This window comes from Aythya ferina, assembly GCF_964211825.1.
Source record: "Aythya ferina genome assembly, chromosome: 3".
NCBI lineage: Eukaryota > Metazoa > Chordata > Aves > Anseriformes > Anatidae > Aythya > Aythya ferina.
The window spans coordinates 69624473-69644363 of NC_140298.1; the positions used below are offsets into that span (position 1 = coordinate 69624473).

Here is a 19891-nt window from a genome sequence, read left to right on the forward strand (position 1 = left end):
TCACCAGGCACTTTGGGCTCTCCAGCTGGAGCACGCTTCCACCTGCCCGTCTACTTTCTGAATCCGCCCTAAAATGCCCAAGGTATCTTTTCCAATCTTTAGACAACTCCTTCAATGCAGATGTATTTACTGGGGTAGGAGTATGCATGGTCTTACGTGTAGGAGTCACAGCTGAGGAGCTGCTGAGTTAACTCCTCATGAAGTTCATGCCACACAATTTCAGCACAAGACACACAGCACTTGACTGGTGAGAGCAGGACGGGCTCTGAAATGGTTCCTTAAGATGGCTATTGATACAGCTGATGAACACTTCTTGCCCCTGAGGAACACCACATTTAATGTACGTTTTACTACAAGCACCAAAATCCAAGAATTCTCAAAAAAATATAAAAATACATTGTGATGAAGTACTTTTTTTTTTTTTTTTTTTCTCCTTTCTTTCCCCACAGGCATTCTGCTTAGTAAAATGAACTATTTGCCCATATAATTCACATCTGCTGCACAGTGAAAGTTCTGACCAACCCGACATGATGTTATGATTTAAAAGTACACGTTGTTTTATGTTTGATTTACCAGCCACACCTCAGAATGAGCCTGCAATGGGTTTACAGCCTGTCCTCTGCCCATGCACACAAACACACCTTTAAATCTGAATTATTACAGGATGCATTTACTTACCTTCTGCAGCAGCAATGGAAAGGGGTGCCTCATTAAATACAGAAAAGCAGGCTATAGCCTACTTTAACCTCTCTGTTGCCTCGGAAACATCTCCATTTGAAACAACAGGAAGAAAGGTAAATAGACTTCGCAAGTTGTGTACATCAAGCAAGCATTTGCTATTCATTTTACCCCTTCACCGGGAATTTTAAAATATCCAGCCATATATTTTTACGTATATAATGTACTGCTTCCTGTAGTCTAACACCGCTATTTGCCATTATTTGCAGCGTTATTGCTGTAGTGTCACTAGCATGTGTGATGCTTTGTAGACACAGAGATGGCCTGGTTCCTACCCCCAGCTCCTGGTGCTGAGGCTGGGACACGCAGCCTGTGTGCAGAGCCCTGCTCCTGCAGAGCCTCTCTGATCCTTAAAACAAATTCTGCTCTGGAGATGCAATCTCTCCTGGCATTGAATTTGTAACAATATGTAAGAAATGAGTGTGCTGCAGAGGGAAGAAGAGGAAAAGAAGTGATTATTTTTTATATCAGCCAGTCTGGGTTTCCTGCTTATTCGCTTATTAAGCTATATGAGGTCTATTCCAGTAGCTTAATTTCCTCCTTAAAGGAGTTTGAAAACTGGCAGAATTTAGAGAAAATTATACCGGGACAAGGACACGGCTCCGAGCATCTTCTCCCTAGTAAGTAAAATAGTTCCTGTTTTCTCTCTTGCCCTCCCTGTATCTAAGAGGCAACCTCTTTCTGACCTCTTTCTGAGCCACGCTCTTTCTGACCTTCAACTGATGCTGCACTTGCTTCTTGTGTGTGTAGATCTACTGGTTTTAATCCAGAAAGATGGGATTTGGTTTTTGCTTGTTTGTTCTTTTCATATTTTTACCATGGTCAAATGACCTTGTTATGTGATTTTATTTACATATTTATGTATTTATTTTTTTATTTATTATTCCTAATCATTAAAAATCACGCATCAACTTCTTCCAACTGGCGTGTGCTATTCATTTGGATTATTTTATCTGGAATGGGAGTAAAACATCCCTTCTTATGCAGAGCTTGAAGCTGGTGCATGGAGCAAAGAAGCATGCCCCTAACCAAGCCATGAATCTCACACCATTTTGTTACTGACACAGCTTTTTAATTGACTACTTGCAAGTAAAACCTGAAAATATATGCAGAATTGTTTTATTTACGAAGTCTGTCTGTGTCGTAATCCAAAGGAACGTAAGTGTTTTAGGCATGCGATACTCACGAGCAGTCAGGTTCCTGTAACAGCACCTGTTGATGGTTTTATCTCCCTCATTCCACCATTTCCACCCACGTTGAATTTGAGCCTGCTTCGGGCAGGAGGCTGGATCAGATGATGTGCAGGGGTCCCAGCCTAACTAACCCGCTCACTCCATTATTCATCCCACAGACTTGTTTTATAATTGCTATTGTTTATATTAAAAGAAATGGGATATCACAAAACTCAAAACAGACCTCCAGCATCTGCTGGAGTTATGAGGACAAGTATTTCTCCTTTACTATGCACTTTATTGTATAGAGAATACTTCATATTTCTTTCTGCTGTATTCAGTTTTCTTGTCTATTGTATGTTTGGTCATGGTATAATTTGTTTCATTGCTAGTATTTAACAGTTAGCCACTAAAAACATGGTACACTTGACTTACTATACTATAAAGATATTTTACATCTATTTACACAAAGTAGTAACCATGTCTCGCCTCAGTGGGTCATTTTTAATAATGTAGAACTGAGCAAGCGACAATACACATTGATGTAATGTTGAACACCGGATTTAAACTCACAGAAACAAGAACATTGACAATGCAGGTCAAATTTCCAGTTGTGTAAGCATGCATTTTGATGCTGCAGGAGTTTTTGGAACAAATGGCTTACATAACTCAGATGCAGGATGATTCAAGGATGCCTTGCCAGGATAAATTTTAGAATTAAAACGAAGTGACAGAAAACAGAGCAGAAACAGACGCTTAACACCTTGGACTGCTTGCAGATATACACTGAACTTCTATTATTGTATCTAGTGGATTTTTGTGCAACATGCTAAATGAAATACTATCTGTATTCTGCTTAGTTAAAATATACTACTTGTTAAACAACAAATTGCAAAGCACAGAATGACAGCTACCATTTATGCATCCCCACTTATTACAGGCAGGGCTGCTACAAGTGCCTCTGACAAAGCCTTCCCAATGCCACCCACTACGACACTGTGCTTCCCTTTACTTGCAGCAGGCTCATTTGGACAGTTGGAGCTGAATTTCCTGCACCAACCGTCATCTATACCTCATGTACTGTTGTGTGCAAAGATTAATCCAGAACAAATCAATCATCCTGCAGATAAGACTAAGGAAAAGCGTATATTTTTGCCCATCTTAAAAAAGCAAATCCAGGAAGTCCCTTCCTGGAGAGGCACTAGAACCAACACAGCTTTGTAAAAGAGAGGCATGTTTGGCACAGATGGGCTGATGTGACTTCATTAGACTTTTTTAAACAGACTTTCTTCTGTGAAAAAAAAAAAAAAGTGGTTGCCCAACTGAGACTTCAGTATTACAATACACTTACCTAAAGAAGAAAAAGTTAAGGTTGGAAACATTACATTTAACATTAAATCTAAGTATTTGGCCAAAAGAAGAAAAAAAAAGAAAAAAAAGAAAAAAAAGAAAAAAAGAAGTCATTATTACAACTCTGGAGTCAAGCAGTCAGGTTAGGAAATGCCAGAATTTGAGGCAAATACCTACCAATATAAGCAGAATAGTATGTCTATTGTTTCACAGGAGACTCACAACGATGAGTTAAAAACAACACAGCTTTAGAAATATAATTTTAAAATCTCCCACAGTATTTTTCAGCGCTAAAATACAAGCTTCTAAGAATCTTATGGAAAAAAAACTTTGGATATTCTGCACCAAGTTAGTCTCTAGAAATTTCAGGCTAGTCAGCCACTGTATACTAAATTAATAACAGCAAGAGCCAAAGTAAAAACAAAGCAAATACTCATGTCCAGAAAACAAAAATAAAACCCATATGAGATTGTTTTTATTTTTATTTAGAAGTAAAATAAAAGCATGGCACTTCTGTCTAGAAGCCACTGACATGCTGTGGTAAATTCAATTGTGGGAAGATGTTTTTAGCTTCCAGACTCCTTCCCATTTAAGCTTCTTCCTCTTGCTCTGGAGCTTAGTACAAGCTCTTGCACTTCCGAAGACATATCTGTTTAAGGCAGCCGCTGGACTTCAAGCTTATCAGCTGATGGTGCTTCAAAGACATCATCTTCAACGCTTTCTTCTATTGGCTTCATCTTTGCCGAAGTTCTCAGGTAGGGAGATGTCCGGCCTGGGCCTGCCATAGTTCCAAAGAAATTTTTGATTAATTTCACAATTTACACCTTCTATTTATACCCATTTGTGACAAAGAGTACAGAATCTGATGATCCAATACTAATTCCCTCCTAAGGGGATTTTATTTCTGAAAGTTTCTTTATTATTCAGCTACAGGCATCAGGAAATCCTGACATGCACCAGTAATACCTTCAGGGTTCAAATTCTACAGCCAGTTCAGTCACAGATCTCTCCCCAACTTCAGTGCAAATCCTGAGACTGCATGAGAAGCACACTACTGTGGCCTTGACATCTGTTTTCTCATTTGTTAGACTCACCCACGAATTATTCTCCAAAAGGACACTATGACTGGTTACCTTATGAACAGACGGTATGTACATCTGCATACTTGCCTTCACTGGGAAACAACTCTTACATTTACTGGGAAAACCTGAGGTGTGTATGTTACCATAGTCCCAACTGCCTTAAAAACATGATAATGTAAAACTTAAAGAATATACAATATCCCCATAAACAATCATAAAGAGAACAAGACAGATTAGGAGATGAAGGCCATACAACGTTTGACTGACAGAGATGTCATTGCTCTAAGACAATCTGCTAGGAAAGCAGCAACTCGTAAAGCCTGCCAGAGCAGAGCATGCACAAAAGCCATTGCTGGCAAGACATTAAATGGAGCTTTTGTGCAAGTTGCCACTGCAAACTACATCTGTTTTAGTTAACCTTTCAGCTTGAGCGTTTCACCATAGAACTCCTTTAACATTAGTCTAACAGGTTTATTTCCCATCGTTCAAAGAAATGATATCTGGAGCTGCACAGTTCTTTCTCTGTGAAGAGTTAACCACAAAGGTACAAGGTTGTAAACAGTTAGCATATGATGACCAAAAAGAGCAGGGAAATCTCTGAAACACCACTTCAGAAGAGAAGAGCAAGAGGTAGTGGTTCTGTCTGACAGGTCATCTGTATACAACCTGAAAGTTTTCTTGAAAAAAAAATACTGGTAGCCATCACATACTGCTTCAGGACTATTCTTACTACTTCTTTAAATAAAGTTTGTCAGACACACAGTAAGTGCTCTGCTAAGGAAGCCTTCTTATGAAGAAGGACTCCTTTCTGAGGAGATTGGATATTAGGAGGAAATTTTTTGCTAGAGGCTGGTGAGGTACTGGAACAGGTTGCCCAGAGAAGCTGTGGATTCCCCATCCCTGGAAGTGTTCAAGACCAGGCTGGATGGGGCCCTGGCAAACCTGATCTAGTGGGTGGCACCCCTGCCTATGGCAGGGGGGTTGGAACTAGATAATCTTTAAGGTCCCTTCCAACCCAGGCCATTCCATGATTCTATGATTCTGCTGCGTATTTTACACACAGAGAACAAAACACTTGCTACACGCAAGACCAGCAGGTGTTACATCACTGCACTTTTAAGTCACATTCACACAAACATGGTTTGGAATTAGCTGTTTAGAACTTTTTGTGTTAAAGATGTATTAGTATTTTATTCTAGCATTCAAAAAAAAATTAACTTGTGATAAAGGGACACTCACATGCATTTTTAAACACTGGAAATGTTAAGCACTTCTTTCCACACATGAGCTTTTACAACCTCTGTGAGTGATGACTGCTTTTAATCATCAAAATCCAAGGTTTAGATATAAAACAGACTTTGTTGGAAGACATTAACAAATTACACTCAAAGGTGAAAGGATATCTGAAAATGTTGGATTACAGTTTCATTTTTTTTACATTTTTTTTTTATTTCTATATTAGAATACTTTGGGTTTAGAATGTTTTTCTTTTGTTTAAATGTGCTTACTCTTCTGTCCAGAAATCTGAAATAAGAATCCATAACTCTGCTGAACAGGATCCAATATTAGGTCTAATACTGTTAAGTTGTTCGGTTCAAAGCCATGCCCTTGTTTCCTCCAAATACAAAAAACTTTTCTATTCATGCCTCCACCCAGCATTGGACAGATGTTTGAGACTCAACCAGGTCTTGAACGCAGGCCTTCCATACACTGCTCTTATATTTTCTTTATGTCCTAAACTAAGATGCCTATTAAAATGGTATTTCCTCTGAAACCCAATCTTTCTGTTACCCACAAGCTGGGTGTAACAGCCAGCACACACAGTGAGATAATGCTGATAAAAGCATTACCAAAACAAAGCCTTTCTACATTCCTGCTTAGCTCAGAAGTTCACAAATTCAGATTCATAGCAAATCTCTGTGATCTAAACCAAGTACCATGGAAAAGACCCGTATCATTAGTAAGTATAACTATCAAGCAATAGAATTATTGAATAGAAATTAATATTGAAATGTTTCTTAAAGGACTTAAAGTTCTGATTGCATTGAACTATTTCTGCTTATCTCATATTTTGGGAAAAGAGATACAAAAATTTCATCTACTAATAAACTACACATGAATGGATAATGTACATAAAGCACACGTACCACAACACACAAATTCCACTTTATACCTTTTTTGAGGATGCTTGCTGAGTTAATGTGATGTTATCAACACAAAGCATCATGCTGCAAACGACCCACTCCGTAAGCATTACAGAACTCTTGTTGGTTATTTCCTTAACATAAAAGCAAACAGTTAGTTGGGTTTCTTAGTTAATTCATTTCAAAACACAGTTTTGTTAGCAATTGTAGTTTGGGGCCTACTAATTCAAAATTTTCACACTTTCACAGCAAAACACTTTGAAAAAAGCCTTTTATCAGTTTCTTTAGAAAATGAGTTAAAGCTGATAAGGTATAGAACAGCTAAATGCATAATGTAAAAGTTTTATTAAAAAATAATAAATGCTTATTATTTCAAGAACATGGAAATTAGGAGAATAAGGTTTGTTTTTATTGTGGCAGACAAATATCATATCTGTATTGGGAAGGTTTTTGTCCACACAACTGATCACCTAACAGTGACAAGACAGAAGTCCTCCAGAATTCCTGCACAGGTAAGTTTCTCATTTCTTCTTCTTCTAAAAATATATATATATATATAGGTGTTGGTTCCGTATGCTCTTCACTATATCTTCTGTTTGATTTTGTTTGTTCATAATAAACTAACGCGTGACTAAGAGGATCCAGGGGAACACAGCTCTGGGACAGTATGCCTCAGCACATTCCTCATACTGCAACTTAAAAGCAGTGGGAAGGTAAATGGCAGCTTTTTTTTTCTTTTTTTTTTTTTCTGTGATCCAAGAAAAAGTGTGTACATGGCCACAATCTGAATTCAATGCAAATCTTTAGACAGAGCTCACCTTGGTAGAAAAACCGTCACTGGCAATGGCATTACATAGGACAAACAAGTTGGCAAGATATTTTGGCAAAAAGACAGACTGAAGTGTTATAGTTTAGTTAGACAAATCACCTTTTATCAACTACAGAGGTCAGAAATTTCATATTAATCAAAATGCAAAGAAATAAATGATAGCATTTCTTGAGGTGTCTTACACACTGCTCTAGGGGCAACCTCCCCACCTCTACAAAAGAGAAATACTGGACTTCAGGGGCTGCCACCACACCTAGCAATGGTAATGCTACCAATGGCATGGTGGTACTACCAACTACACCAACCGTTGTCAGAACATAAAAGACATTTAAACCTCCCTCTCCTCTCTCTTGGGGAAAGTACACACCATACACCAGAAAACACGGTCCATAAACCAGGAAACGTACAGCAGAGAACAGTGTTTTTAACAAGTATATACCAAGAATAGATGCATCTTAGGGATTAATGTAATTACAGCTGAAAATGTCAAGCATTTAGATTACTTTCTCCCAAAGCTGAAATACTGGTGTTAGTGTTCTGACGCTAGGCCTTGGAGAGAATTTTAATTTTAGCTAATTGCACAAACACAGTTTTACAATTTCTTTCAGGCTTCTGAGTGTGCCAATTTGTACAAGTGCCCTCTACGCAGAGGAGTGGCTTCAGTGCATGGAGCTTTGCCTTGGAACAGGTGAAAAGCCAGTTGAGAGCTTATGGGTAAAGATTGGAGAACAGACCAACATGGGAGACTTCACAGCAAGTATCTGCTACAGGCTGCCTGATCAAGAAGAGCAAGTAGTTGGAAGCCTTCTTTAGACAGCTGGATGAAGCCTCATGATGGCAGGCCTGGGTGCTCATGGGGAGCTCTAACCACCCCCGTAGCTGGTGGTAACAGGGCTGGGTTCAAGCAGTCCAGGAGGTTTCTGGAGGCTGTAGAGGACAATTTCTTCACACGAGCAGTCGATGAGCCGGCTAGGGGAGGTGTTCTGCTGGACCTGTCACTGACGAACAAGGAAGAACTCATCAGGGAGGTGAAGGCTGATGGTAACCTTGGCTGTAGTGTCCAAGGGCTGGTGGAGTTTAAGAAACTGAGAGAAGAGTGCAAGACAAATAGAAGAGTTACAACCCTGGGCTTGAGGACCGTGGACTGTGGCTTGCTCAGGGATCTACTTGGCAGGAACCCCAGGGTCATGGCCCACAAGGGCAGAGAGACCCTAGGACAGCTGGTTGATCTTCAAGGACACCTTCCTCTAAACAGAAGGACAGTCCATTCCACTGTGCAGAAAGTCAAGCAAGCGTGGCAGAAGGCTGGCATAGATGAACAGAGAAGTCCTGAAGAAGCTCAAACACATACACATAGTGAAAGCAGGGATGAGCTGCTTGGGAGGAATACAGAAACACGGCCTACACATGCAGGGATGGAAATGGGAAAGCCAAAGCTCGGCTGGACTTGGATCTGGTAAAGGGCAACAAGAAGGGCTATTACAAATACACAGGCAACAAAAGGAAGACCAGGGAAACGGTGAGGCTACGGCTCAGTGGGGCACAGGACCTAGGCAGAAAGCAGATGGAAATGTCTGAGGTACTGCATACCTTTTTTGCCTCAGTTTTTACTGGTAAGGTTTGTCCCCAGGCCTCCCAGATCAGTAACTCTAGTGGCAGAGACTGGGAGAGTGATCCTTTACTTACAGGAAAGGTGGACTGAGTTAAGGACCACCAAAGCCAACAGGGCATACACAAGACTGTGGAACCACCGGGGCTGCATCCAAGGGTGCTGAGGGCCGGCTGAAGCAGTTGCAAGACCCTTCTCTGTTGTCTTTGCAAGGTGATGGCAGTCAGGGGAGAGGCAAATGCCATGCTTGTTTACAAGAAGGGCAAGGAGGAGGATCTGGGGAACTACTGTTCCATCAGCCTCACCTTAGTCCCCAGAAAGATTACAGAGCCTATCTTCCTGGAAGCTGTGTGCAAGCACATGAAGGACAGCAGGATTACTGGGAATACCCAGCATGGATTTACCATGGTCAGACTGTGCCTAATCAGCCTGACCATGTTCTGTGGAGAGATGACTGGCCCCTGTGAACAAAGGGAGTGGAGTAAATATTGTTTACCTGGATTGTAGCAAGGCCCTGAACAGCCTGCCATTAAATCCTTCCAGCCAAACTGGTGAGAAATGGACAGGATACATGGACTACAGTGAGTTGGAAACTGGCTGGATTGCTGAGTTCACAGGATGGTGAACAGCAGTACAAAATACAGCTGGCAGCTGGTTACTAGCAGGGTCCCCTGAGGCCTATAATGTTCAGTATATCTTTATTAATGACCTGGAAGATAGGACAAAGTGCACTCTTGCCAAATTCATAGACAACACTCAAGTAATGAAGGAAACTGCTGACAGGCCACAGGGTGGGACTGCCAGTCAGAATGGGCCTTCGGAGGCTGGAGAAAAGAACTGATAGAAATGATATGGAGTTCCACAGAGTCAAATTCCTGCACCTGGGACACTATAAGCCTATACAGCAGTACAGGCCGGGCAGTGACTGGTTGGAAAACAACTTTTCAGAAACAGACCAGGGAGCCCTGGTGGACACCAAATTGAGTATGAGTCAGCAGTGTGCCCCGGCAGTGAAGAAGGCCATCCATATATTGGACCATATTAGCAAAAGCATAGACAGAAGATCAAAGAAAGTGGTTATTCTGATCTACTTGGTAATTGTGAGGCAAGATCTGGTTTGGGCTCCCCAGTACAAGAAAGACATGGACATATTGGAGTGAGTGCAGTGGAGAACAACCAAGGTGGTCAGGAGCTGGAGCATATGGCATACATGGAGAGGCTGTGAGAACTGGGTGTGTTCAGCCTTATGAACAGAAGACTCACAGAAGATCTTACTGCTGTTTTCGGCTACCTAACAGAAGGCTACAAAGAAGACAGAGCCAGACTCTTCTCAGAGGCATGCATTAAAGAACAAGGGACAACACTCATGAGTTGCAGTAAGGGAGAATTTTTTCACTGTGAGAGCGATAAGGCACTGGAGGGGGTTGCACAGAGAAGGTGTGGAAACTTAAACCTTGGCAATACTCAAAGCTTGACTGGATATGGCCCTCAGCAACCTGCTGTAGCTGATCTTGCTTTGAGCATGGGGTTGGACTAGGTGATCTCCAGAGGTCCCTTGCAACCCTCAACTGTACTGTGATTATAAATGTTCTTTCAGGAAACAGAGGATAAATTAATAAAGTAGCACTGGAAATTTCACCAGCCTTTAACAACTATGTCCCAGCTGTCACCCTAGAATTCTAGAAGGGTGAAATATTATCAGGGCTTTTGCTTCCATCTCTCAGGAGACAGAACATTAAGGAGTGAAAACAGACAGGCCCTCCCAGCCTGAAGGAGTCCATGGATGAGAACTGTGAGGAACACAATGGAACACAGTAAATAGTACAGTGCAAATACTTTAAATCACTTCTTCACCTTAGCAGTGTGTTTAACCACAATAAATAACTGGCTGTGATTTTTTTTCATCATAGATTTAAATTCTAACTACCAAAGAATAATATTTCCTAAATCAAAATAAATAATTCTATGTGACCCTTTTAAATTGCTAAATTGTTAAATTGTTTAAATTTTAAATTGTTAAACAGCTTATGCCAAAGGAGACAATTGAGCATCTTCTGGTTTTTGTGCTGTTGTTCAAAAGTGGGTTTCAGAGTTCAGACTACTGTTGAAACACAGATTCAGGGAAATTGGAAGTAAACAACAGAAAGCCTAGAAAGTATTGTTTAAAAGGCTTCTATAAAGGAATAAATTCCAAGAGCAAAAGGTCAGATATGGCTTCACTAACTTGATCTGTTCTGTACTACTCCCATCATACAAAGCACAAGGAAGGAAATTCTGACAGGATATTTGGAGATTTTCCAGGGGGCATCAAAAAATTAGTTACACACCATATCTTTCCACACCCTCCCAATGCAAACTACCTTCGGAGGAAATGCAGAGCTCCCAGTTGATGAGAGGAGGAAATGTTTTGCTTTGGTTTTTTAAGTTCTACAAGCTCTAGTCACAGACCAAAGAAGATACTACTGTGACAAGCACTGTGGATTCACGCTGTTTTGCCCCTTTGCTATAAACATTCCATATTATGTCTACATATTCAGATTATATCACAAATTATTACTATATATGCTACTTTTTCTAGTGCCTACTTGAAGTAGTTTCAGTTAGCATAGAAATCCTTAAAGCAAATCTATAAGATTCTGTACAATTAGTTAATTTACAGCAGCAACCCAAAAGCTACACTTTGCTCCTACTGAGGACTATACGAGTTCTACAATCATCTTTAGTTATCAACTAAATTGTGTCCAAAATTGGTATGAACTATTTTGAGCACTCACGTAGAGAGGATGCAGAGGAAGTCCCACGAAGAAACATCTGCAAGCCATCCTCACTGTCGCTGGTACTGGCCATACTGTTTCTCATTTGCATCACAGATAGCTGTGAGCAAAGACTAGGCTGACGATCAATCTTTTTGGAGGCCTAAAATATATATATATTATTTTAAAAGAGGTATCAAGTGAATTTGAAACAAAAATTGAGACTTTTTTTCTCTGTAGTTGACACTCTGGTCTCAGCTGTGACTATTTATGAATCTGTGACTATTTATGAATCAAGAAAGAGCAGAAGATTCTGTGCAGTGTAAATTGATTTAAATGCAAATATAAGATGCCAGTAATATATTGGAATTAGAAAATCAACAAGCATGAATTATTAAATTTTTCTTCTGTGCTGTACTGGAATTTGCAGGTATTTTCCTACAGGCAGATTTATTTTTATTATATGGTAATCCATTACTCAAGTATGATGCTTGGTAATCACATACAGGCTTCATGACAGCATGGTCCTCCTTGCTAAGAACTGGTTCCTGATTATACTGAGGACAAATTAAATGCATCATATGTACAATATTCTCCGTCCAATGATTTTAGGGTCTTCTATTTGCTTGCAGGACTTTTTCTGAGATGTCTTTGTACTATCATATTTACTTGAAACAATGCATTTTATCTTATTAAATATTACTGAAAATCAGAAAGATATTGCAGGTTTATGTGAAAGGTGGTAATCAATGGCATATGCATAACGAATAACTCCATTTTACTGAACTTTAACAGTCAGGAATTACCACTCTGTTTCATGTAGAGAGGAACAACTATTTTCCCAAGAGTAGTGAAAATCTCCTTATGTAGAAGTCATAAAGTTCCTTACAATTAAAATGGTATTTTCCCTGTTTTCCAACATACAACAAATAGACACTCTTCTTAGCTACTATCGTCTTGATAATGAATAATCTACACTGGATTTGTTTTGGCTGCTCTCCTGTATGTCCCCTGTGTACAGAAAGTCTACTACAAAATTTTCTGTTGAGATTGTTACCAGATTAAAAGTACTAAGGACACCAGGAATATGTACATTTGACAGTGAAGCTTGTGAGAAGTGACATATGCATAGGGTTCTGACAATAAGGAAATTAAGGTGGTTTTACTTGACAGAGCGTTTCTGTCACGCATTATATAGGAAGGGCTTGTGAAGAATTTCATTTGAGGAAGAATAAAAAGGTACTACAAATTTTCCAAATGCTCACTCTTGCTGTTTATAACATATATTTTCCAAAACTGTTGAGATGCGAAAGTTACAATGATTTTGATTTCAAATGACTACTTTCACTAAAAATAAGGACTTGGTACAAACACAAGCGAAAATGAAAATGTAATTAAGAAATATACATAAAACTGTGAAGCCAAATATATATGTATATGACGTTAACATTTTAAATGACTTTTGAGTAAAATATATACTCAGTGCATATAACTCAAAAGTGTTACTAGCTGTAGTTAAATGGACCTTTTCTGTTCATACTGACACATCTGTATATTATAAAGCTATACCTTTATAGTTTACTAGTAGCTCTACTATATTTACCAAATACCTCTATTTAGCATACAGCAGTAAATACAGACAGGGTAAATACAGAACTAGAAACTACTTTCAGCCTTGATCTCATCTAGCTCAACAGGCTCAACAGGTTGGGTATCCATTGGATTTTCCAAGCTCTGCATACCAAAATAAACATTTCAAACAGCAAGGACTGCCATTTGATGACAGCAATACCCGTGGCTGCAACCCAGCAGGATTAAAAGGGGGGAGGCAGGAGCTGTTCCCACAAGGAAACCTGAAAGGAATATGCTGATGACAAATCCTTGCACTACTGTTTTCATAAACTGTGCAGATGTTGTGTTAGTCAAAGCATGAAGGAAATCAAATGGATAGGAAGGACACAGAGAATGGGATAAAAATGACCTCAGCTAAGACAGTATGAGGAAAAAAAAAAGGATAAAGACGAAAAAGTAAAATAAGAGAGAAAGAGAAGGGATTTCTTCTGGCAATGAATATATTCAGATATTCAAACTGCATCTGTTTCAGACTTTTTGGAGGACAGCATGAACTCCTTATGAGGTGAAGTTGCAGTGTCCCAGCAAATCAATTTTCTAACATATTTAATTCAGCAATTCTCTTCTGCCAGATTTTGGTAGCTGGACTCTGTTAAAGTCTATCCACCTTCCTGTTGTTGTTTTTAACATTTTGAAGGTATGATAAGGACTTTTTACTTAAAAAAAAAAAAAAAAAAAAAAAAAAAAAAAACCAACAATTTAGACCTTACAACAGTGAGTATTCCATGTGGTATTACCAGAGAATACTGACACTAGTGCTGAAGTTCTACTGTGCAGCACAAGTCAGCAGCATAAGTGTGTTGCAGATGAGTTTGTATGCTATGCACAATAAAAATACCTCAATGTGCCTAGAGTCACCCACATGTAAGAAAATAAAAGAAGGGAATGAAAGAAAGAAGGAAGACAAGAAGAGAGAAAATTAAAATAAAATAAAATAAAATAAAATAAAATAAAATAAAATAAAATAGGAAGAAAGCAGAAAAGAGGAAAAAGTCAAGAAAAAAATAAAAGAAGAGGAAAAAAAGAGGGAAAAAAAAAAGGTATGTAGAAAACAACTGTCCCCCAGGAGATGCCTGCTGAATGCAATTCTTAGCACAAAAAGAAGGCATGCTGCTAGGTGTTCCTTCCAGATGCCATAGTTCAGAAATGACTTACTGTCTATACAGTTTTTTTGTTTTGTTTTGTTTTTAATACAGTACATCTTTGTACTCTGTCATTCTTACCCTTTTTTTTTAAAAAAAAAAAAAAAAGAAGAAAAGTATTAACCACATATGTTGTAAGATGTACTTCATAGATGGCATATTCCTGCTACATCACTTTTAGTTTATTGCACTAGTAAGACTCACAACCTCAGATGATCAATGAAAACAGTGATCTGAAATAGTTTTGATGATCTAATTGCAAGACAGGGTAATCCTCAGTGTCACTGACCACTGTAATCCCCTATGTCATTGACCAGAGGGCAGAATAAGCAGTGCTTTACTGCCATAAAATTGTTCTCCGACAATTCTTTTTCTTCCTCTCCTTATAACCAGTAGAAAATTGGGAAAACTTACAATGTCTAATTAACCATAAATACCTTACAAGTGAAGCATACTATGTAATTTGTATGGTAGCAGTGGCAGTCATTCTTTTTGGATCTTTTTCCAGTAAATTCACAACTTTGAAGAATTAACTATTTAATCTCTTTGTATTTATGGGCAATCTGACAAAAAGGATTTTTGCTCTCAGTTAGTGTGAGTTAAGTCAGCAAAGGCAGAATATGAAAATACTGTATTATAAATATCCTAAGCTTTTCATAAATGATGGTGAAAGTTCTTCAAATAAATTACTATATAAAGAATAGAAAAATTACTACTAGCAGCTGAGTGGCATACCTTCCAAATCTTGAAAAGCCCTGTAACTAAGGAAGGAGACAAAATGAAAGTAAAACAAGATAATCAATATATCCATGGCTATGTCCAGACCACTTACCATGACACCTAAAGCATTCTCCCTCTACATGCAAAGAATGTAATTACAGCTGAAAATGTCACACAGAATGAATTATTTTCAGACTTCTTAGCACAGGTATTTATATGGATTTCATGCCTTCTTCCACTGATTATACTGTATCAATTCAACACTGCCTTTTTTTCTCATATTGGCAACACTCAAGCACATGTTGAAATTACTCATTTTGGCAATCAGTGTTACCCAGCAGTCTGATCACAACAAGTGAATTCTTCTAAAATACCCTGAAGCTTCTCTGTACAAAGGTACACATTTATTAGTTAGAAATGATATCCTAGAAGAAGCACCTTTTTAGCTACTGCTCACCACGTCTGCCAGTTGGCAGTAGCCAATCAGCTGAGAATCTGTTATTCATCTTTCTTGCACATTGCTGTGCTAACATCAACCTCAGTATTGATGCTGACAAAAATGTTGCACTGACTCATATTTTGGCACTAAAAGGCAATATGAGTATGAATCCAACAGCTGATAGCAGCAGATATAAAAAAGGTGCTTTAAGATGATTTAAACTTGAAGTAACAATACATTTGTGTAAGGCAGGAAAATTCCTAAATGAAACTTCAGTTGCTTACCTTGTCATTTAAGGTTGGGTCATTCAATGAATACAGTTTATTTGTAATATCTTTGCCAATAAGATACTTAAAGATCTCATAAAGAAATGGTTCAGATTCCAGAAAATAAGTCAGCCTTTCTCTGGACCAGCACAGGAACTTGCAATTATCATCTGCGACAATGGTGACCTGAGAAAACACATACTCAGAATTAGCTCTTCTCTTTTGCCTGCAAGTAAGTGTTACCATTTTATTTGTGCCTCTATTTAAAATAATTCTTAAATCCATTACACTTTTTGTTGTCCCTTAGAACATGATATTTACAAATTTAAAACAGCTCACATGTTTATTATCATCATATTTTTAACATATAAGCACGACCAGTTTGATTTGCTGAAAGTCTGGTGGGAAATAATATGAAGGGGAAATCTCTGCTAAGTTCTAAAACTTTAAGTATTTATGTTACAGGAGATTTACATGCAAAGTCAGTCCTGTGTTGATGACACTTCTCACATCCCAACAGGCCTACACATTTCTTGGTTTTAGTTCATATCACTGTGACCAAGCAGGAAGAATTGGTGTAATCCAAAAGTTTCAATGAAAGAGTTTTAAAAAGGAGATTAAAAAAAAAAAAAAAAAAAAAAAAAAGTTTAATCTCTCTTTCTTCCTTGTCAGACCTTTTGATCTTACAAGCACTACCTTCTAGCACGTGAACCAGGGACCTCTTTGCTTAGTTATTGACAATTTTGCTGTTGATAGCTGCAGCCTAGTTTACACCCTCTCTAGGCAGGCTGTAGCATTTATAAACAACTCATCAGATTTGTACAGTTGTGCCAGTGGAGGGCAGTGCCACACAGAAATAAGCCCTGTGATACTGCAGCATGTTTTACAAGATGAAGTCAGTCATCTAGGAAGAAAAGAGGTGCACTGTACTATCACAGACTAACTTTGCCTCCTTAAAACAAATAAAAAATATATAAAGCCTAAGAGAAAATAGAAAGTCTAAGGAAAACTGTCAGATATACTCAGGTTTTAACTTAACTGTCTGATAACAGTAAAGTAAACAGGCAGAGAAATACAAGCTTGGGAGGAACTTGTCAGCATTGCCAGCAGATGGAGTCCCTAAGACGAAATTCACATCCTACTTTGATGGCACTCCCGAGAACATTTATATTGCAGCACGCCGAAATGGCAAACAGCTAGCAAATCTCACGAGTGAAGGATGTGTACTGCACTAGACTGCAATAATTTTTCAGGCAGGCACAGCTTTGAGTTTTTTCCCTTTGGCAGAACTGATTCATATCTAGCCATTTATGAGAGAAATAGATTGTACCAAGTGGTCTGCAGCCCTTGCTGCCGTGAAATGAATACATCTCGACAAGTATCTCCCTCTGGCATTAAGCCTAGTATTTGACTGGAACATGTTACATCAGTCACTGACTTTACATTCCGCATTACTCTTCTCCCTCCCTTTCTGCCATGGTATCAGCGGGGATGTATCCAGTCCAGCCACAGTCCAGTAATTACTACATAGACACTGTTAAAGAGTATAAAGTAAGAGGCAGCAAAACAGTGATTTCAATAGTATGTGAAAAAAAACACCTTCTCTAGTAATAGTATTTTTTACTACAAGCTATAAGATATTCATTAATGTACTAGCATAATTAAACCACTAAAGATATATATCCTTACTGCTCCCATATGAATATTTTAATTCTAAGCAGTATGATCACCTTCAGTTAATGCTGCTTTAACAATTTTCAAGATGATAGAAGCATTTAACACCTTTAGATAAATACCAATTTCAAACTATTAGTTCCTGCATTTTACAAATCTTTCATTTTAGTAACACCAAACTTTACTGTAATTAATTTTCTTTTTCTGGTTTTTGAACTAGTGAAGGGACTGCTTGCATCATCTTTTTCTCCAGTAAAGCTCTCTCTTAAATAATTTCTCCTGAATGATATTTTAATACAAAATAAACTTGCGAACAGTAAAAAGGGAGAACAGAATATCAAAGGACAAACTATTCAGTAAACACCATCATAATACTGTTTTGCAGCATTTCATTCAAAAAAGTTTTTCTTGATATGGGCCATCACTAAACACCAGTACTAGAAAGGCAGCATATGACTTAAACCAAAGTGTACCTGGAATTTCTCACCCCGGTTCATCTGAGTTGATCGAAATTCAGGTGAATCTATAAAGGCACAGGGGTAAATATTATGCAGAAAATGCCCTCGATAAGAGACCTTCATTCTGGAAATAAAAATGTACAAAATATCACTTTAAAATCACAGAGGTCAATTTATTTGATATCATTTGAATATGATTATTGACAATGGTAATGCGGAAAGTAACAGGCTAAAATATATATTTATTCTGGAGTTTCAGCCAAAGAACCAACCTGTTTTCTGCCTGAATCTCCTCTGATTCCAATTCTGGTTGCCTGATGCGGTATGTAGCCTCAAAACACTGATTTTCAAAAGGGAAAAGGTCTGAAGGGTAATGACTCCACAGTCACACCAGAATCAGGCTTCCTTTAGATAACTAGCTTCACAGTGATGAGCAGATAATGACTTCAGAGTCAAAGAAAACCATGAAACCTGATGCCACTGTTGCCATCTACAAAGACTGGTTAAAATATTGGCCAGAACTTAGCAAGACCTTCAAGATTACAGCCTGGCCATGGGAATTTATTTTACCTTCTCATCTGGGTTTGTGAGCCAGGTCTGGGCAGTGCACTTGACCCAGTTTCAATAGGCCTCTTGGTTTACAGTCAGCTGGAGAGTTAGTCTTCCCCTCCCTCATGAACAATGTTTTTTAACATTAAACCCAAAGAATGCACGGAAGATAAGACTAAGGATAACGAAAATATCCAAAACCGGAACAAACTTCTTGCTTGTTCTGGAAGACACTTTCTGTGGTATTGTATGAATATAATTTCCATTAAAATCAATATGGCTGTACACACACATTGATGCACAATGTATTTTCAGTAGGACACATCACTGTCATTTGAAAATAGTGTCAGAAAATAGCCTATGGCTAGAGGCTATGTGGCTATAGACCACAGCATGCAAGAAACAGTAACATTTACAAAACTAGCAAGCAACCAAACAACTTTTTAATGAATTCAACCACCACACAATACATAAGACCATTCCCAAGCTTTATAGCACCTACTTCCCCTTCAGCAAGATGCTCAGCCTATCATCAACTGATGTTTTATCCTCTGCAGCATAAGCTTGACCTGTCTTTAAAGTCTGAATGTTGCAAAATTGCCCAGTTAATCTCTGGAACAGCTCTGGAGGCACATGGAGTGGTTCGAACATTCTCTTGTAGAGGCTACTGAGCTCCTTCTCTATCTTGATCTAGAATGCAAACACAAATAAACATAAATACAGAGACAGACTGGTTAAAAAAGACTGCATGCATGCTTTAGCTGTTAAATCTGAGTAATATCTTTGTCTTTCATATGTTTAAACAAGAAAAGAAGAAGCCAATGTGTGACATCTATCCACAATGATGCCTATGGCAGGGTGGCCAAAGCCTTAGCTAGAACCAGCCAGGCTGGCAATGTGGTGCTTTAGTATGCTGTTCTCTGCAAGTGGCATGGTAAATCAGACACAAGGAGTCTTTTGAGACTTCTTTTCATCTAACAGGGAATAGAACTTGGATGAGAATTACACAGAAAAAAAAATGAGGTTGCCTGCATTTTTCACACCATATCCACAACACATTCTGGCCATCTCTCAGACTCTCCTGGGAGCCTCTCATCCCTTAGCTTCTTGGCTGACTTGCAGTAGAAAAGCAGGACTATGAGTCCTGAAAAACAAACCCATCATATTGAAACCACGTGCGATGAGGGAGGAAAAAAGCAATGCCAGCTGAACATCCCACATCTAGGAGCCCACCCAAACTCAGGCAGCGGTAATGAGGGAAAGGAAGCTGGCTGAAATCCCAAGCCTGGAGATCTTTCCTGAATGAAGGCAGCAGGGAATGAGACAGAGTCCTG

The 19891-nt window shown here is 38.7% G+C and overlaps 1 protein-coding gene across 3 annotated transcripts in view; it reads right to left on the reverse strand.

Annotated features, from left to right (window-relative positions):
• Window positions 1-2395: 2395 nt before the first annotated feature.
• Window positions 2396-19891, reverse strand: part of POPDC1 (popeye domain cAMP effector 1) — a 30284-nt gene continuing 12788 nt past the window's right edge. The window contains exons 3-8 of one of the 3 annotated variants that reach the window (XM_084513200.1): window positions 19060-19247; window positions 18024-18132; window positions 15895-16062; window positions 11699-11840; window positions 6516-6620; window positions 3902-4038 (exon numbers count right to left, since the gene is read on the reverse strand). In XM_084513200.1, the coding sequence (XP_084369326.1) occupies window positions 6553-6620; window positions 11699-11840; window positions 15895-16062; window positions 18024-18132; window positions 19060-19247 (675 nt within the window). In that variant the 3' untranslated portion in view covers window positions 3902-4038; window positions 6516-6552. Of the gene's footprint in view, window positions 4039-6515; window positions 6621-7172; window positions 8314-11698; window positions 11841-15894; window positions 16063-18023; window positions 18133-19059; window positions 19248-19891 lie in introns of those variants that run through there. The other 2 variants (XM_084513199.1, XM_084513201.1) reach the window with 2 other exon arrangements.